The 22,716-nt window shown below is 29.1% G+C and overlaps 1 protein-coding gene across 6 annotated transcripts in view; it reads right to left on the bottom strand.

Annotated features, from left to right (window-relative positions):
• LOC108692466 (dorsal-ventral patterning tolloid-like protein 1) overlaps positions 1–22,716 on the bottom strand; it is a 99,239-nt gene that overhangs the window by 4,308 nt on the left and 72,215 nt on the right. For 5 of the 6 annotated variants that reach the window (XM_018200718.1, XM_018200723.1, XM_018200721.1 and 2 more), the window contains one exon: positions 14,017–14,163. In XM_018200718.1, the coding sequence (XP_018056207.1) occupies positions 14,072–14,163 (92 nt within the window). In that variant the 3' untranslated portion in view covers positions 14,017–14,071. Of the gene's footprint in view, positions 1–8,799; positions 8,883–14,016; positions 14,164–22,716 lie in introns of those variants that run through there. The other variant, XM_018200719.1, reaches the window with a different exon arrangement.

The following is a 22,716-nucleotide window of genomic DNA, read 5'->3' as shown; positions in this document are numbered from 1 at the left end:
ATATATATATATATGTACTTTTCAGTTATAAATATATTAAATTTAATATAATGTCATGAAATTAAGTTCAAATTGTTTAACTTAAAAGTATATTATATTTCATGAAATGTTTAAGAGTGCACATAAAATTTTTATGAAATTTAGTGTTCATGTACATGACATTTCAACACAGAGACTGGAATGTCATCATCTATATCAATGTACACATGCATGGAATGTAATGTACATGAAGTTTTGTGTATGAAGTTTAATAATCTGTATGCGAAATTTAATGCAAATGTGCATTAAATATAACATGTATGCATGCATGGTACCATACTAGCTGCATTCGGTTTGGACTAACGAGCTCTAAGTTTCATTCTATCTTTATCACTGGCTATATTTATATCCACCGACCTGATCTTTTTTATTTATATCCAATGACTCGATCTATATATAATATCGATCATGATCCAAAGTAGGTTTAATTACCAATCGTTAACAGATTTAAAAATTGATGGAATCGTATTTAGTCCACGCTGGTCCGAATTACTTAGAGCCATCTCGTGTTTTGTACAAATGTCGCGCATTTACACCGAGAAGACAGACGACCTATTTTAAGTCAGACCGCTAAAAAATAAGGCTTGACCTAAAGTTAGATCGGGTCATCTACCAAATGTTTACAGCACTACTGGGGTCTAAATAATTTTGAATTTGAGAAATAGGTCGCAGTGTATAGGTACACGGTGTAAACACAATCAGACAATATCTCGCGCTAAGAATAAGCGCAGAATCGCTTCGATATCGAAGCAAGACCGACCGTATCTTTACGAAACCATGGAGGATAGAGACTAAAGCTTTAAACACAATGCGAAGAAATAGCTATAGGAATAACACGATTTCAACCTATCAGAAATCAAATGCACTGGAATATAGTTTCTGATAGGTTGAAATCATGTTATTTCTATCGCTATCGCTTCCTTCGCATTTAAGCTTAGGCTTAAGGAGACCGAACTTATATGAATGAGGCCGTTAAAAAGCGTGATCAAAAGTGGTCATCTGAATTAAATAGTTCGGTCGAAATGTCGTTTTCGTTCCACTACTGTTCTTGCAATTTGCATGATAGATATACCAATTTTACATAAAGAATGTTTCATTCTTCATGTGCAGTTTTTAATGATAATTTATGTGAATTTACGTCTTTCTGTTACTGTGAGCATGATATAAAAAAATAATGTCTCCATTCTTATATTATGTTCGTTTGTGAGTGCGTAAAGCCTTGTACACAATAGAAGGAATAAAGAATTAGGAATAAATAGGAAAGAATAAATTATTCTAACCTATCAGAAACCTTGGAATACACAGTTTCTGATAAGATGAAATCATTTATTCTTTATTCCTAATCCTTATTCCTTCTATTATGCGCAGGGCCTAAGCGTATATAAGAGGAGTTTTGCAATTCAAATGCTGTCTACCGGTGCCACCAATACCAATTCAAAAACTTGAATTTTGACCACACTTTGGCTGGTATTCATAGGCCGGTATTCACAGTCTTATTTCAAGATCGTCTTAAGTAATGTCTTAAGACGCTAATGCAACCTTCTGATTGGTTTGTGACTTCTTAAAACCATACTTAAGATGGTTTTGAATGTAAGATCTGGGTATCAATCATGAAACTTTTTCCCTAGGATGAAAAGTGAAAATTTTCTCCATTAATTTCAATGATAAAAATTTTCACTTTTCACTTTCTATCCTAAGAATAAAGTTTCATGATTAATACTCTGATTATGAATACTGGCCTTTCTAAAACCTAATTTGGTTTCCTTAGTCTCTATTTCCTCCATGCGTGAAACGCTGAGTTTTCCAACACAACAATTATCGGATCTCAATAAGGACAGAACCGATCAAATTTTAAATAGACTCAATCCATAGCTTTCACTCAAAATATATAATAAAAGTTTATTTTACGACTATTACAATCGAAGGTATAATAATATCACAAATTAAATTGATAAGCAATTTAATAATTTGATGCTTAATCTGGATCCTATTAGGAAGATATTAATGTATTGAAAAACTATAAATAAATTTATTACAAAAAATATTACCTTGACCAGAAGTCGAATCCAGATCTTTTACTCCGTACGAGCGTCCTAAGCCTTTAGACTACCAAGGCAAATCATTTCGGCACGCAATTCAAATGACTACATATTTAGTATATAAATTCACATAGAAATTATTTAAAACATCCAAGATTCAGCTTTGATTGTAATAGGCATTAAACTTTTACTTGTTGTGTATTCATATATATGGTCATAATAAATCGTTTATTATTATAATAAAAGTTTTTATTTTTTCTCTACGTACTTTACGAACAGAGATATTACGATGCAAAGTCTGAAAATGTGAAACATTATTTACTTTCCTTACTTTTGTCATCGTCATGGAATGTGAGGGAAATAGATTCAAATATATTAATTTTAATATTGTTAGTCACAATTACTGGATAAAACTATTAATAAGCAGCAGTTGAATAATTTGCAAAATAATGAGGTTTTTAAAGATAGACATCATAAATCTCGATCATATAATTAAAAAATTAATTTTTAACTCTATTTTTTATTTTTAGATCAAAATGAAATAAATAACGCAAATATAAATGTAATAAATGAAAATAATTCTCAGAATAATAACAATTCTAAATTGGACAAAGGTAATGCTATTGTTCATACAATAGTATCATTAAAAGCATTTAAACAAATTTTATTTTGTTTCAGATCAATATTTCGAAGAAAATGATTTAGAACAAAGAGTTTCTTCACAATAAAAAAACTTTATTGTGGACAAGAAAAATAACTGACAGTAAGAAGAAAAACATTGAAAAAATATCTACCGTAACCACATCAGATGAGTGGCAAGCTTATCATTTAAAAAAAAAATAGCAAAAAAAACGGAAAAAAATCGATGAAAATAGAAAAACAAGAAAAAGAGAAAAGTTACACAACAAAAAAAAAGCTGAGAGACAATCTACAAGAAAATAATTATGAAGAAAAAAAAAGACAAGCGGAGAAGAAAAAAAGACACACAACAAACTGATTAAAAAACTAAAAAAATATAAGATTATGTATATTTAATGCAACTATATTGAATACTTATACGAAAAATTTATTTAATTTCTCGTTTAATATTATAATTTAACATAGTTTTATTAAAAAGTTAAAGTCTTAATATAATAATTAGAAATGATACACACATTTACAACAAAAATTAAATAGTTTTATTTTCATGTTAAATATGCAATTTGTAATTTATAATAAACTATTTGAAAATAAATTGTTATAATGATTACTACAGAATTATAAGAAATTGCTTAATTTTATTTTTATGACAAACATATCTGGATATTGATTCACTCACATGCTTCATAAATTTTAATTATTTTTAAAATAATTTAAGACTTTTTTTATATTTTTTGTATTTTAATAATAATGTTTCAATTTCATATTTCATTTAATTATATAAATAGATCTTTTTTATATCGTACAAAAATTTTTTTGTACAAAAATCTTTACAAAAATTCAACAATTTTGATTCTGTATTATTATATGTCCGGTTATTGGAATATTTAACTTAATCTTTTTCATATAATTTTGAAAAATTGATTTTTCAAAAATGGGCATTGATATTCGTCGGCAAGACTTTCAGACATATGTACTTACATATATGTTACAGGACGTTTTGCAGCAAGGATGCAATATAACTCATGATGTATCATTTTATCCATATTTAACATTCCCGTACAGCACAGAATGTTGAAATGTTAATGTTTTATCAATCTATATTGATTCTTCTACATTGATTGTTAACATTGTTACAATATTGAACAAATTGAATCATAACTTGAATTGATTTTTCCACATTGATTGTTAATGTTGCTGCAATGTTGAAACGACATTGAATAAATATATCAAAATCTATTTTAATTTGTGAAAAATGAACAAAAATAAAATGTTATGTAAATAGAAAATTTAAATCACTTAAATTGATCTTTTAATGAAACTCATTTCTAAATGATTTATGTTTATGCGGAAATCAGCCGCACGTACAGAATGTTCGCGCGTGTGGTATTGTTTATGTTTGATCGCGGATGCATGATGTCGATTCATGGTCTTTCTCATATCTACCATATGTCACAATTATATATCCACTAAAATTCAGTATTCTTGAATCGAAGCAGCAATTCCCATACGATTGCGGAGGTTCAGCACCGTTGAATAGGATACAAGATTGGATGATGACCGCTTAGAAAAATAATGAAATTAATTTCCAAATGAGGAACAAACTGTTTTTTTTTCAATTATAATTTTGTCGTATATGTTGCAGAATATGATATTACTCAATAATATTTATTTTAATAATACAACTGAATTAATTAACATGCGAAAAATTTTTTATGTTTCACAAATGTAGTAATTCAAAGGACATTAAACATTTCTGCAATGTCTCTTCAAAATTGAATCTACATTTCGTGATGTTGCTGCAATGTTGCAATTCAACGTTTCTGACATATTGATTCAACGTTAGCAAATGATAACACTGCTGTATAGGATTAGTTTAATGTTGGTAAATGACAAAGTAATGTATTCGTTCAAGATGTAATCAATTTATTGTATTACACTATACCCTTGATGCAAAATGCCCAAAGTTTCACTTGTCAATGCTTTGTGCATAAAACGCAGAAAGTACTGCATAGAGTCTCTACATAAAAAATCTGAGCATTCGGGAGATTCTATATGATTGATATAAGATGTTACAATCGTATATTATTTTCCTTTGGTCGATAATAATGACAATAACGACATATCTTATAACCTAAACAACTAATTTTTCGATAGCAAATCCTAAAAAAATTATAAATTAACCTGAATGCTCAATTTTGGGGAACTTGAGCACTCATCGACGGCGAACACGCAGACAATAGCAAGATTAATTGCTTAATTTCTCGATGTCGAATACCTAGACATTTAGTTATAAATCTCGACGATGATCTTAATATTTTATTTGGAATAATTTGCGCCGCATGCATTATAGCTGTCATGTGTCTAGACAGCAAAAAATATTTTTGATAAATAAATTCATTATTATTCATTTTTTGAAATGTTATGTAAATATTTTATACATATTTTGGAGAAAGCTTTATTCGAAATATTATTAAAAGATAGATTAAATATTTACTTTAATATTTACAATAAATATACATAAATATTTCTGTTAAGTATTTTTTATTTGAAATATAATGTTTTACTAAATATTTCCATAACATTTACTATAAGATTTACAATAAATATTCCATAATATTTATAATAATAAATGTTTATGATCTATACAATCTAAGACCACAAAAATATTAAAAATAAGCCTTATAAATATTTTTAAATATTTTATAAAAATTGTGTGCTGCCTGGATGCAATGCTGGTCTGCTAATTAATCTTTAGAGAATCGGAGATCCCTTTAGGGATTTTAAATCGCTTTAATTAATTCTTTGAGATTTGTAGTATTTGTAATTCTTAATTAGTTCAAAAATGTTTTTTATGAACTAAATTGATATGAAGATATATAATCTCAAACAACACAGAAAATATTGAAGCAATGTTACTATATAATATTGCAATATTGCAGATTGCAATGTAATATTGCAGAGATATTATGAAATGTAAATTAACAATATGCCTGCAAGATGTCAGGAATATGCCTATAATATTTCAGAAACATTGCAAAACTGTAATTCTTTAATTATGTTATAATAATAATAATAATATAAAAATATAATTGTTTATAATATTTATATAGTACAGTCTTAGTTTAACAATCGTTTTTATGATATAATAATTAATATAATCCATTTTTATATTTAAATAAAAAATTTATTAATCTATTATTTGATGATCATTTTATTAGTCAAATTTTATATTTATTTTAAATATGAAATCAAAAGAAATAAAAAATTATTGTATAATATCGAATTTGGATATAATCAACATATCATTATCGAATAAGATGATAAGCAATTAAGCTGCTGAAAACAATTTATCGAAATATAATTATATGATCAATGATGTATTCATGCTTGATGTGAACGTACAAATAAATCAACCCTCGAACTTTATTGATAAATTTCATACCGTTATTTTTTAATCGATTTCAATTGACTCGAAATAGCTTCGAAATTAAAAAGAATCACATGCGATTAACTTAATCCATTAACTTATCAAGCGATTATATTATTAATGTGGTATAATATTTGTAGTTTGTTCGGGACACACATGCTTTATCCTTGCGAATAAATTTATTCCTTCAAAATTAATACTACATTTATTGGAATATTCTATGGTTTTATCATAAAAAAATTACTTTTGAAAAGCATTAGAAATATGATTTGTAGAAAAATTAAAATTAGTGAGATACAGTGTACAGAAAATAGTTTTCATTTTAGAGTCTTCGTAAAAAATTTATCCAATACATTACATTGCAATATTGCTAGTACGTTTCGTTGCAATATAACAAAAAAACGGACATCTTATCCAACAATATTCCAACAATATAACGATATTGTTGGAATCAGCAATGAGTCAGCAACGTTTCGCAACTATCATGCAATATTGCAATGTTTCAGTGAAATCATTCAATGTTTCTGCAATCTTTCTGTACTGCATAAGATGCATTTTTATCTATTTTTGCTCTATAATTTTATCTATTTTGCTCTATAATGGTATAAAAATGTTTTTACAAATGTTATTTGTGAAATTTTTACTCTAAAATAATGTTAGACAATTATTCTAACAATATGTATATTTAGATAAAAAAACCAAAAATAAGGGATATCATTTTTTCCGGAGACCCCTTTAAGACTCGACAATGACTCAACGTCATCTTTTTCATCACTCAACTCCATGACATTAACAAAAAAGTTCTAGCTCTTAAGATAAAAAAATCGATCAAAAACATATCTGTCCTCAGAAGATTAAGTAGATGACAAAGTCAAAAGTTTATTGTCGAAAAAACGAAATTTACACATTTCTCCTAGGATCGACATAACGCGCTTCCTGAACTGCACTCTTAATTTTTGTGGTATGTAGAAAGTGCAAAGTGCAAAGAATAGCTAAGATAACTGTTCCTATTAAAGTGCCTTTTAGCCAATTTGCTTATTACTGAATTAATTATTAAATATTATAATTATAATTTTATTTGCTTGCAATCAATATCGGTTTTTCAACTATTTCTTTTTCTTATGATATTTATTTAATCTAAAAATATGAATACTTTATGTTTTTAATAAAAATAAAAACATTTTTTTTGTCCCTATTAGAGAATCCTCCAAGCGATGATGGTTTTATTAATGTGCCCTCAATTTGTGTGCCTATCCGCATTTGACTCATTTTAACATATACTCAGACAGCCAAGTCTGTAGAAAGCAGATTTTTTAAATGTCTGCTACACACCATGCCAGCAAAAGTCTGCAAAATATTATGCCAGCAAAAAGATGACAACAACAAAATTAGATGTACATAATACTGTTCATAGACTGCTAGAAAAAAACGTAACAGAATTTGCAAGCGTTAGATAATGTCAGCAGGATCTGCTCAGTTTCTGCCACAACAATTTGTGGCTTCACATTATATCGCAATGTTACCAGAACACAAGTCTAATGCGGTCGCAATTAATGGCAGACTGCCGTCATTTCCTGCTCGAACTTGTTGATAATCTCCTAGAAGACTGCAGACATTTTCGCTATCTGGATAGGTACTAAAATAGATAATATTATAAATTTAAGCTAATTGTTAATATATTAACTTAAACAATTAGCTTAAATTTATTATCTGTTTTATGTAATATATATATATTACATAAATCATTATTTCAATTATATTTATTTCAATGTACACTCATAACACAATGTTCTCAGCTCCAATACAGGGCACATTAATAGGAATCAACTTAAAATCTTGCAATATGTATTACTGGATTCACATAAATTCCTCATATCTTTCGAAAAATATTTAAAATACTTTAATAGTTAAAAAATAAAATAAATTTCGATATCCGAAGATAATATTGGGTTGCCCAGAAAGTTCGTGTCGCAAAAGATTTAAATTTAACAAATGTATGCTAAAATTTAAATCTTCTGCGTTTCAATTTTCCTTCAAAATCGGCACGAACTTTCCGAACAACCCAATATTTACATTAATAATTTAACTTAACAAAAAAAAATATTTTTTCTTATTTATTTGTGCTAGTTTTCTTTATGACTTATCGAAATACAAAAGCACTAATAAGGACAGGCACATTAATTGGGATGATTACCCTATATTCGGCATTGGCAGTATTTCCGTATGTATTCAACTATGTTCGCCAACATCTGCCCTCTAGTGTCAAAAATTTCAGCCGTACATTCTCTGAGTAGTCGACGATGATGTTAAACATAATGACGATGTTGCTTACAATGATGACAAAATTCAAAGATTCAGATATTTGCGTCGCAATATTTCCGCTTGTAAGAAAAAAAGCACTTTATATACGCTCAATTGAGCATATATAAAGCTTAATCAGCCGTTTTTGAGATTCGATAATCTCAGTCTGCTTTAATGCTAGATCGTATAAAGGAGCACGATAGTATTTCACGTCATGACGCTGCGCTTGTCTTAGCGCCGAGACACCGTGTCTCCAGATTTTTTGAGAAAGAATTGTATTTACTAATACTTACCGATACAGCGCACTAACGTTGAATCAATATCTCAGAAACGTTGAATTGCAACATTACGAATATAGCAGCAACATCGCGAAATGTAGATTCAATGTTGAAGAGACATTGCAGAAATGTCTAATGTCCGTTGAATTGCAACGTCTGTGAAACGTAAAAAAATTTTTCGCATATTATTTAATTCAGTTTTATTATTAACCCTTTCAATACCAACACCGATTTTAGTCGATAGCCACATAACAAACGATATCGATAGCGCCCACTATAGATAATGTTCGGTACATTAATTTCGCAGTCATACAATATAACACAAAACAACTTTGCTTCAACTAATGTCTTTCACTAATGTCACTCTATCTTTAAAGTGGGCACTTGTGGCGGAGTCCTCGATATAGAGAAAATTTCCTCGCGAACGCATACCCGGTAAGGAAAGGGTTAAAATAAAAATTATTGATTAACATTATATATATTCCGAAACACATACGACAAAATTATAATCGAAAAAAAAATGTTTTCACTCTCATTAGGGTATTAATTTCCTTATTTTTCTAAGCAGACATCCATACTATTGTATCTTGTACTCCAACGGTGCTGAACCTCTACAATCGTACAGGAATTATTGCTTCGATGATTCACGAACACTGAATGTTAGTGGATGTATAACTGTGATATATGATAGATAAAAAGACACGAATTGACGTCACGCATTGGATTGTTCAAATACAAATATCACACGCGTGAGCATTCTTCACGCGCGGCCAATTCCCGCGTAAACATATAGAAATGAGTTTTGACAAAAAATCAATTAAAATGATTTAAATTTTCTGCTTACTTGACATTTTATTTCTTTTCATTTTTTTACAAAATAAAATAGATTTCGATATATTTATTTAATATAACGTTGCAGCAGCATTAACAATCAATGTGGAAAAATGAACAGCATTGATAAAGCATGGACGAAGATTTTAATCAAGTATCCCGAAGAGATCTATCCGATACGACCTCCATGAGGTACATCTTAGGTAATGCTAACGCCAGTGATACTGAAACCCTCAAGTCTCATAACTCAGGAAGATCTCAAATAAAAAAAATTTATAATCAGTGTTTTGAGAACACCTTATAATAAACTACAAGAATATGCAATAAAAGATAAAAGATGGGTTTTCATTTAAAAAATTTAAATCGATCTTAACCCACGATACTACCCAAGGATAATTGCATATGCCCTTGTAATGAATTATTTCAGGATTTGCACGATTTGCATTTCTCGGCCGATTTTTTGTTCGGCTCCGCTTTCCACTATTCTCCTCACCTCATTAACCGCACGCAGTCCAAATGCTGCTCGATATTTAGGAGCGTATAATGCTCGTAAACATGAAATCCACCCGCTTTGGGCGCTCACACTATAAACTTCATTCTATCTTTTTTTCGCTCATTATATAACTAATTGATAGACTAAAAAATAGAATGAATCAACGCGTAAGCGCTCAATTTTATCTCATGTCTACGAGTATTATACGCGGATGATGAAGTGAGAGGATGAAGTGAGGGAATAGTGAAAAGCGGTGCCGAGTCGAAAATCGGCCGAGAAATGCAAATCGTGCCGAATCCTGCATTACTTGATTCCCAACAATTTTTTGCCTGAAATATTTTTCCATTTTTCTCGTTTTTAAATGGGATGTACGTTGTCTGAAACATCCGGTATATAGTCGTTGATTAATTTATGTTTCATTAAATCAAGAAAACATCGAAATCTATTTACAAGAAATAGATAGGTAGTATAGTTTAGAAAAAATACGTCGTATAAGTTTCAGGAATAGAAGTTGAGAATTACATGCACTCAGATGATCAGTAAAATGTATATATTAAACAACATTCCTTTTTAGCATGCTTTTTAACTTGTGTCTGGTGTGGTGTAATTATTTATGTTCTGGTAAAAAAAATATAAAATAATGCAAATAATTTTAACTCTTAAGTTGATAATTAAGACGTATTGATCTTATATATGAAATACATTGAGATTCACTTGAAATCACAACTAGTATTCTTAATTTTTATCCCTTAGTAATGTGTTAGAATTATTATAAATCATAAAAAAGATTTATGGTCAATGAAAATTATTTTAACTTTGATATGTAAATTGTTAAATAATAATTGTGTATAAATAATAATTGTAACACTTTTTTTTCGTTTAATGCATGACATTAATATGATAATGTTGTATATGGATCGAAGTAATTATTATATTTGCTGCTTTAAAAATAACGACATTTTTTAAGATAGAAAACAATTTTTTGGATCAAATTTTTATTTAAAATACATTTCTTTCATAGTGATATAGAGATTTACACGATTAAACAGTGTATCCCAAATGACTTTATCTTATTTTAAAATGATTATTGAAGGAATTGCCGGTTACAGTATTTTTGTCTTCAATGATGACTTTCTTTCATCGATAATTAGTGTGCCTGATGAATATATCTGAGGCGAGTGACTTATCGCTCGATGTGATTGACTTGTGATCTGTAGATCCAGGTTCAATCCCTGCGCCCACATACACGACTTTTTGCGTTAAGGAGCCGAAAATGATTCCATCTGGTGGATTAAGAGATCTTTGATCATCGTCGTTCGGATTCGGCATTAAACTGTAGATCCCATATGTCAGTGAATATATGTATGGATCTTCCAGGCTATTAGGCTAACAATCTAATTCTGGAAAATAATCCAGTGTTACGAAAACCTCATGAAAGACCTTGTCCTTCTTGGGATGTTGTGCTATTAGATGCAAATGAATGAATACATCTAATATTCGAATAAATGAATAAAAAATGAATGAAAATATCCATTTGAATACATTCCTTTTTTATTCATTAAGAAACGAACTTTTTCCAATTGAATAAATATTTTTTAGTATTTAGATTATGAATATTTTCGTTTTCGCATTTACTTCTACTCTGCATATAGTTTGTAAGCCCGCAAGGAAACAGAAATCTGTAAAAACAATGAAACCGGCAAAGGAATCCTCCATTAGTGATGCTAGATGGCAGACTAATGACGCGACTCGGTATATAATTAAATAAATTGAGGAAAAATGTTATATCAAATTTATTATATAAAATATTATATAAAATTTATTATATAAAATTATATTATCTCAAATGAAGACTTGTGTAAAATTATACGTCGTATTAAATAGATTGTATTTATAAATAAAAAATGTATTGCTTTCTAAAAATACATTTTAGAATATTTTAGAATATTTTAATTTCTAAGTCTTTTTCATCAAATTTAAATGTTACAACGACAAAAATAATTAGAAATTCATTTTTTACTTAAAATTATCAAAGTGCCAGTTATAGTTAAAGAATAACGATTGCTTATTCGCTTTCGCATAGAGTTCAGACAAAGTGAATCCCCCGATTTTCTTGCCGCTTGACATACTATTATATTTTGATGCCCTGATTACGAACATGAAAATTACCGATAAGATCATTTTCAAGGTCAAATATTTAAAAAATGATTTTTTTTACATTTTTCGCGTGTTTCACGTGCGTTTCTAAACAGGAGGGGAGGTGGAGCGGGAATCGCTTAGCGTAGAAGTCGTGCGCAGGGGGAGATGGGGGTGGCAGTTACTTCGCGTGAAAAGTCATAAAAAAATTGTACGTCCTATCAATCTTTCAGCACGTACTGGTAAGCATGCTGAGTAGTGACGCTTAGCCAGATTGCGCAGCAAATAACCGTCAAAATGAGCTTGTTGGTTTTTATTATCACATTCATAATTAGCACACTAAAATACAGTAATATACCAATCGACAAGAAAAGCAGGAGGTTCACCCTTTCGAAACTCCATCCGAGCTTTCTTTTTCAGTTTATATTTTGTTTGAATAGATATATTTAAATAAATATAAGTACTCGATAAATAATCATAGTTCTTTTGTGAATAAATATTTTTGAAAATCCAAAATTTTGAATGAATATATTATTACATTTTTTAACGTGAAAATTTTGAATAAATACAATTTGTAGCTTAATTACAAATTTTTGCATTCATCGGGCGCACTATCGGTAAATAAAACTAATTATACTCATAAACTCGCAATTATATTGATTTTTTTGTTTAGTTTTAAACCATTACAATGCGCTAAATATGATTAATATATCTCAGCACATAACCTTTAGAAAAAAATATGATTGGGAGTCAATTGTAAATATTGATTTTCAATTATAACTCTTAATTGACGAATAATAACTATTGAGCCATCAATAATAATGACTAGTTTCTCAATAGTAATCATTGACGCTTAAAGAATAGAATTGGAAGGATCAATTATTATTACTGCAACTATCAAACCTTTTTTGAATTATGAATTAAGTAACGATTAAGATTACTAATGATTACTATTTATAAATGATTATTATTCATAAATGGTTATATTTTTTCATCAATTGTTGCTATTAAGTTGCAATAGTAACCATTACTACTCCCAATCATAGGCATATTTAGGCATGGTACAGTTTAAAAATGAAAGTTTAAAAATGAAAGCATCAATAGTTACTATTGCAACTCAGTAGTAATGATTACCATTATTTAACTTAATAATAAGTAACCATAGAAAACCTAATTATTAGATAATCGTGGTCCAATCAATAGTTACTATTCATCAATTATAACTGAATATCAATATTATACAATATTTAATGTCAATATATTTAATGTCAAAATAATAAAATTAATAGTTATTACAATATTCAGTTAGTAAAAACTACGAATCTTTAGATTCACTTAGATAAAATATTTTATGTTTACGCGTTCCATCTTTTTGACAATATTAAATATGTCCCAGCTATACATGCATTGTTAGTGTTCGTGGATTATCAAATGACGATTTCCGCGTCTCAAGTTAGCCGGGGTATAGCTTTGGATGGGTGACCATTCAAAGAGTTCGGAGTATCATAAAATTAATTCTCGAATTCAGGGGGAAATCCTTTTTTATTATACGCCAATAATTATTATTCGCTAAATTAGTTGACCAATACTGTTAGTCAATAGTAATTTAATTGATCAACTATAATTTATGATGCTGGCTTCAAATCATATTTTTTCGTAACGGAATGATTCAAATGTCATGATAATATGGAACTTATGTACATATATTCAACAAAAAATTTTTTCTATTTTAAAAAAGCATCATTTTTTTAAGCAAAATGTATATATGTAGTATTCATTTTAGGTAGCGCTTTATGATATATGATTGTGCAATACTGTGAGTGAACTCACGTGATAAAGGGAGATCATAACATGCCGGATCGTCTGGAAGCTTCATGAAGGGGGCTCAGATGGCCACGAATACAAAGCACAGAGAGAGAGGAAGCATGGCAGTAGAGACCCCAGTCAGTGTTGGTGACAATGGAGCTGATGCTGCACCTGCGACATCATACAATCATTCACCCAATTCTACCATTTTCTCATTTTGTACATACATCTACGTTTACTACTACTTACCTAGGAAAAATCATGTTCTCTTATTAGCCTCGAAATGCTATACTTTAATATTAAACCGTTTATCATCCCGGCGTATCTCGTATTCAGAAGCGTGCGAAAATCACGATTAAAATTATTTTGTTGCTTATATATGTTATAGATATACCAATAAGTATTAAGTAGATTCAAAAATTATAAATCGCATAATGTTCTTTTTTTATCAAGTAAGATAACTGGACCCAATATGGACGTACTCAAAACGCCTTATTTGATAGATAATTACATGATTAATTCAACAAAATATTAATAGTAGCTCGTATAGATTGTCCGAGCATTGCATCAGTTTATTGCTAAATCTGTTCATTCTGTTATCGCCAATAAAATAAATACTGACTAAGTGATTATAATATGATATGTCGTAGGTTTTAGGTATTAAGTAATTCCTATAACTACCAAAAGATAATTAATTTCAGTATTTCACATTATTATAACTCTGCATTCAAACTTTACATCACTATGACCAGTATTCATAGTCTTATTTCAAGACCGTCTTAAGTAATGTCTTAAGACGCTAATGCGGTTTTCTGATTGGTTCGTGACACCTCAAGAACTTAAGACGGTTTTGAATATAAGAACTGACTATGAATATTGGTCTATATATTTAGTTTACATCTTTATCGCAAGATTTCGTTTATAAAATTAAGAAAACTCTTTACAAAATAGAACCAATATAGCCAACCAATAAGCCACTAATTGTGAAAACACATATACTGATTGTAACGTTTTTTTTGCACTCTTATTACTTAAGATCATGGATTCTAATTCACTTACTAAACAAGTAGTCGTGAAAATAAGTAGAAAAATAAATAATCCAACACATGAGCGTCCCATTCGAAAAATGGATGCCATTTAGTATCCACTTCATGTTTTGATTATGTCCATGATGGAATACCCAAAGGATGTCCGTTATACTTGTATGTTCCAATTATCTTGGTCTGAAACGGACATGTAATAGGCATCCATCCTTTGAATGGCCAATGAGCGTTATAATAACAGCGTGACAGCTAAACGAGGTTAGCCAAATCTTATCATAATGTCAATAACTTTAATGTAAACCTTGCTTAAGGAAGTTCTCGCATTACTTCCTAGTCAAGTTCTTAGATAGTTTATTCATAATAATACATAAAATAATAAAAATAATGAAATAAAAAGATTATTAACAATATCTTATATTATACATAATTATTGTTAATTTTATATGTTACTAAATATTTTCAAAATGACAAAAAATAAAAGATGTTCATTTAATATACGCATCGTCCATTTGACATATATTCTAGCTTTTTTCATTGAAAAATATAAATTTCTTGTAAATTGTATAATCAATTTAAATGAAACTTTACGAGAACAAACTTAAATATTTACTTTATAATTATAACGATTTTTTAATTACTGTCTTATACGCAAGTGCCTTAATTTAAGAGAGAATAACTACAGAATAAAGTTATTCCAACTTATAATGTAAAATTCTAAATTTAGAATTAAATAATCTTCAAAATGGTAAAAGTCAATGAAATTTTTTCTAGCTATTATTGATATTATTAATATTTATATTGTTATTATTGATATTATTAATATTTATATTACATTATAGACTTGTCTTATATTTCATTAAACGCGAGAACCTTCTTAAAAAGATGGAAAACATTTAAAATTCTTCCAAATCATGTTTTTGATTCGTATTTTTCATAAGACTCAATATATTATTAATAAAAGTTTAATGTAGAATTTTCTACATACCTTACAAATCAAGTTTAACAAAACATCGTATACAAAATGTTATGAAAATATTATGAATAAGAACATATCGTTTCTTTTGTCATTTTTAGGAAAAAATATGTTTGGGAGTCAATTGGAATTATTAATTTTCAATCGTAACTGTTGATTGATGAATAGTAACTATTATTACATTATACTAGTCACTATTAATTATTATTAATAGTGACTAGTTTCTCAATGGTAATCATTGACGCTGAAAGAATAGTTGGGAGAAACAAAGATTACTGTTGCAATTTAATAAATTATCTTTTAATTATTGAATTACACAACATTGAAGCTAAACCTGCATTGTTAAATCAATGCATTATTAATCAATGATGAAATTTGATAAAAAAATCATCACAAAAATTATTTATCTCCTCAATTCAGTAGAATAAAATTTAAAAGCGATCAGAAACTATTAAAATATAAATTTCGAGTTTCAAAATGCTTCTTTAATTTTTTGCGATGCGGTTTCACCGAATTTTAATGTCGGTTGTAAACCGATGCTGTGAAATGATTGACCGACATATTTTCAATGTACAAGCAATATATGCATGTACAAGCAATATATGTGCTAGATAAAAATGTTTATAAAAATCTTCATTTAAACGTCTTACAATGTATTTAAACCGAAATCAGATATAGATCGCTGTCATGTAATGATTTTCCTGTAAAACATAGGGTATTTCCAAACTTATAGAGGATATTATATATATATAATTCACAATGAATTATTTTAAAGATCCAGCTTCGACCATTATAGGCGGTTAATTTTTCAAAATTAATTTAAATATCTAATTTCAATTAAGATCACCATACACATATAAATATTTTGTACAAAATAACTTCAGTTAAAAATTCTTTAGTTCTAAATATGAATCATTTTTGTATATCTCCAAAATGACGTTCAATAGACGCAATCAAAAGAGCAATCATTGGCCGCTTTTCGAGCATTAATGAGACATGAATATGAAATGAACGCCCGGAAAGCTCTAGGACATCCTTCGGATGCCTATTGGACGCCTATGTGTTGTGTGGGAAATAAATAGATGAATTTATTGAAAAATAATTCATTTGTGTATTCTTATATGTTAATGAACAAGTCAAAATATTAATGTACTAATAATGTTATAAAAGTAACATTGGCTTACTTTATTTTTCACATTTTTTTTAACATTTTTTTACGAAAAAGAAAAAACATATACTTAAGGTAGTACTAGTGCGATAATATCGTCCAAAAGTTTAGTTTCCGTCGCGACGCTTGGAGAGGGGGAGGAGGGAGGGGTGGCAATATCTCATCACAGATTTCTATTATAACACTACTAACTCCCCACTTTTCCTTATCTAAAGGTGCCATTACATGCAAAGCATCGAGCGTCAAGCATCTGTGCTGAAGATTACTACTGATTACTGCGTAGAAGTTTGAATCTCCAGACTCCTACGTAATAATCTTTTGCGCAGCTTCTTGACGCAAAATGATGAGAGGTTATGTTTTGATATACATTATTATCCTAACATAATGCTTTATAAAATTTATATTTATTAAATTTATATTTATTTAAACAGTGTAAACTACAAGATTCCACTATTAGTATATCTTGTACATTAAATTCAATTACAGTAAAATTATTAAACATATCACTGCTTCGACGTTGACGCTGCCTTAAAAGTGTTGCCCGCGCAGTGAACGCGTAATAAAAAACCGTCATGTATAGAAAAGAGATGCCAACAGGTCACGTTACTAGCCTCTCTGTGATTGGTTTTTAAGTATATAAGGAAATGTTATGGTGATCTAATTTTCACGAACCACGTGCATCACTATTTATTTCAGATTTTTTCATTTCATGTTAAAACGCATTGAATAAGTCTAATTGAATAAGTCTAATTTCGAAAAGTGGGGAATTAGCAGTCTAGTCACAGTATAATCATACCCAATAGCGACAGTGATTTTGTTATAATCTGCAATTTTTAGTGCGCATGTATCGGTTTGTATACTTAGGAATATGGCGGATGTATTAGAAGTTTAATAGAAATTCAAATTTAAGAGCCTGTCCTATCATAACTCTACTGTGTAACACAACATGGCGATGAATTATGTGACCTAAGAACACTTACAGCAAAGATGCCGACGTTCAGTGCTACTAGATATAATTGTACTGTGATCTAATGTTATAATAGAGTTTATGTACCTCAAAGTGCCTTTTCATGCTGACGCTTGACCCTCATTTTCAGCGTCAAAACAGGTCACGTGATCAAAATTGATATTCATCAATTTCGTCAATTTCGATCACGTGACTTATTTTGACGCCGAAAATGAGCGTCGGCATGAAAAGACACCTTCATTTCCGTCAGAGAAAGAAAACTTTCGATTGTGTCTTTCCAAGGCGGTACCGCACACGCGACAAGAAAATGAATACAGATAGATGCAGACTGAAGCCAATATTACATGCGTCCGTTTTTTGTCATACGTTGAATTTTTCAACTGTGTTAATTGGCTGCACGACAAAGAAGATCTCGGACCTCTTTGTCCTATAGCCAATCGACAGATTCGAAAAAATTGTTGTACAACAAAAAAACGGACGCATGTAATATGGTGCTGCCAGGTGCTCATTGGTGCTGGCCGTCCTCTCTATTTCTCACCACTACCTTCAGTCACCATCATATGCCAAAGAAAATCGAAACATAAAGTTTTTGCAATAACATGAATCCAGATATGATGAACGTTAAAAAGATGTTATCTTTTTCTTTATTAGTTGTTAAGAAGAAAATAACTTGATCTTAATGTTTATCTGGATAAACACTATTGTAAAAACTCTCTATTGCATTCTTTTTATTTTTCTAATTAAACGGTCAAAAATTATGACCTTTTTTTTACAATATTCATTTCATGCTCCTTCATCGCGTGTTTGTTTTTTGTAATAAGAATGATATGGCTGGATAATTAAAAATCTGACTTGAAGTTGTGTATATGCTTTACATGTTAAAACTGCATATTTTTATTGCAATTATCTCAAAGTCACTAAATGGTCAATATGTTTCTAATTGCACACAAACATAGAGAGTACTTCAACTTTTTTTCTTACGAATATGCCAAAATTTGACTATGTCAAATTTTGGCACATTCGTAAGAAAATCATTTATACTAGTACTACCTTAAGTCATATTAGGTACAATATTTAGGTACGTATCTAGTATGCGTAGATGTTACTTTTTTTAAATCTTTACTGCATCTATATATATAAATCTATATATATATAAATAGTTGAAATTATCTAATATTTTTTATTAACATTCAGAAATGTTCCTTCTTTTGAATGTGAATCACTAATTTTTAATTATGAAAAAAATCAGGTTAAAAAAAAATGAAAACGTCGCAAACTTAATAGCAAACCTTAATAGGGCATACAGGGTCCGGTTACTTTATTTGATTTGAACTTTATTTTCTTTAGATAATTCTAGAATAAATGACACGTAATAATAAATAACTTCCTACTGTTTTATCAATATAATTTTCAACATCATTCTTTATACATATGTGGCTCTATTCGCGCAGTATACGAGATACGAATATTTAATATACATTTTTTTAATAGTTGTCTTAACTTAAATAATTCAATATATATTTTCAATATATATTTATTTCAATATTCTTATCGTTATATATCCCTATAACCTTCTCTGCAATCACAAATGTTGACAATAGATTTTGTTTATCGATTTGATGCAAATAGGAAACATATTTTGTTATTGTTAATATTGTTAGCAAACTTCCACCAAATGCTCCTAGATAGCCAAATTCTATTGAAAATAAATCTTCTAAAATCTTACAAATTTTGAAAACAAAAGGCGCCAAATTTGATGCAGATTTTGTTGTACTCAAAGCTGTCAACAAATTGATAATAAGTAATAAGGAACAAAATTTACTGATGTGAGAAATTATCGACAAGAGCCAAGTAACTCACAGATAATTTAACAGCAAATTGACGACAAAAACTGATCAAACCTTGCTGATCTAATTTTATGATAAATTGTCGACAAAAATTGAACAAGATCCGTCATTGTCATACGCGGTCCTGCCACGAGATGGATTTGTTTCTCGTAAAAAAAAAAACGCCCAGTCCTATAAGAAAACGTATGCAAATCAAGTTTACGAGTCCCTTGGAGATTTTCAAACTCTCTTCCGAATGGGGCCTCCAAATGTTTTTTTGACTATTTTATAACTTTGTCGTGTATATTTTTAGAATGAATATTTAATCATTCAATAATTATTGATTAACATCATATTCTAAAATACACATGATAATATTTCAGCAATAAAACTGTTTGTATTTGACATCATTCATATCTAGCTACAGATCTGGACTGTATTTGATGTTATTCTATCAACACATTTGACTACAGATTTGGTCTGCATTTGGTGTAGATCTGTCATCATATTGCTATTATCAAATCTACTTTAATATTGGTTTCAATTTAATTTCAGAATATGTTCTTCAGATATGGTCAGATATTAGTTTCATTGAAATTTAATGTCAATTTGGCAATGGATTTAGGAACAAAATGTTTGCTGAGTATATATATATATACAAGATGTCTCAAAAATAGATTAGATGGTATTGACGTAGAAATGATCAAGGAGAATAAAAATGTCTTACGATTTCGAGATTCATTCATTGTAGTTTTCGAAATAAAAAAGAAAATATGTAAGCCAATATGCGGTGAAGCCGCGCGAATTCGTAGGTCGCGCCTCACTCGACAGTGATATGTAGCGAGGAGAAGGATAGCGCTTCGCTGCTTAGCATGGCGATCTATATATGTTTCCCCGAATAGCACCTATACTATATTCAAGAATGTCATTTTAGCTGAAGTTTTCCATATACACTTCTTATCATTATAAATCACGTTATTTAGCACAATTAAATACAATTAGGTATGTTAAATGATGTAATTAATTACAACACTATGCAAAGCATATGCTGATCATCGCAATATCTTTCCGTTTGCTTTATTATACAATCTTTCTATTTAATTATGTTCCGAGACACACTTCGTCGAAACTATCACATCGTTTTATGTTATATATTTTGCTGAAGTGTTATTTTTTTATGTGTTTATGCGTGTACATTTGAAGTTTCAGTGTGTAAGCTCGCGTAGCTGCTACATAAATTCAGATGTATTATTAGTTTTACACGTAAAAATAAACATTTAAAAAATGACATGTTTAACTGAAGTTCTTTTTTATGTGTTTCTTGCCATTTAACAAGTTTAATCGTGCACTGTTAGGAATGTTCTTAAATTTTATTAATCTTTAATGTTCACTGATGAATAAAATTTAAATTTTCTATAACTGAAAAGATTATTCATAATGAGATTTAAATTTGTAGTAATTGAAAAATTAAATTAAATTAAATTAGTGTGTTGAAAAAACACACTAATTAAAAATTAAATGTATTATGTTTATTTCCATTAAACTGTTCATCAAATTTAATAATGTTCATTACATTTAAAAAATCTGTAACTTAGATTTCATTCACATCACTCATTACTTTTCAGTTATACATTTCTTACATTTCATTAACGCGTTTATTAATTTTTAGTCACAGAGGTTCCCATTTAATTAACTCTTAAATTAATTTTTATAATTCATTAATTTAGTGCACACGTACATTTAAGATTACTCAGTTTTTAGTTATATATTATACATTACTTTTCAGTTATTGCATAACTATAAACTTTCATTAACATATTACAAATTTTTAAATAAATTTTAAGTAACAATGTAACGAAATGAATACGTCAAAAAATAACACTTCGGCAAAATATAGCATAAAACGGCACTTTGACGAAGTGTGTCTCGAAGCGTAATTAGGCAGAAACATTAGACATAATAAAGCAAACGGAAAAGTATCACAACGATTATCATACGCTTTGTGTATTGCTCTAATTAATTATCATTTAACATACTTAATTGTATTTAATCTTGCTAAATAACGTGATTTATAATGATAAGAAGTGTGTAAGAAAAATTTCAGCTAAAATAATATTCTTGGATAGTACAGGCGCGATGTAGCAAAATCACTGAACTATATATATACTAGAATGGACATCGTGAAAAATTTGTGACCACAATTGATTAGCCATTTTAGTTGGGACGATATTTGAGCGAATCAGAAGTGTTCGCGCGCGCAATCAATCGATTAATGTATTATCGATGTATGGAAATCTATATGGACATAAATGGTATGTAAACAAAAATAATGTTACTTCAAATCTATTAGTACATTCAATAAAATAATATTAATAACACTTCTCATATCCTACATCGTTAACACAGGAATTGATACATTTAATACAAAAATTTTTACCTACGGAATGAATTGCCCTTTTTATTTCTCTGCCCATATATAGGCACACAGTTGTGTGCTTCATGTTAATGCTTTGCATATTTTATAGTCACGCGATTTTATAAACTTTCAAAGTAATCTTTTAAATATAATCCCACACACGATGATTTTGCTGATATATGCGTCTCACTAAAGAACACTAAACGTAAGTACGCATGAGCACTTGAAAGTTTGAAACTGATTCGCTCTTATATTGATCAAATTAAGAGGTGAGAAAGGTGCTGATCAATTTGTACTATGATTTTCTATGCTTCATAGCAGAGCCCATTCC

The sequence above is a fragment of the Atta colombica genome, unplaced genomic scaffold (genome assembly GCF_001594045.1).
Source record: "Atta colombica isolate Treedump-2 unplaced genomic scaffold, Acol1.0 scaffold72, whole genome shotgun sequence".
Taxonomy (NCBI): Eukaryota; Metazoa; Arthropoda; class Insecta; order Hymenoptera; family Formicidae; genus Atta; species Atta colombica.
Note: the sequence above shows the minus strand (reverse complement) of the source record. Positions and strands in the feature narration are given on the sequence as shown.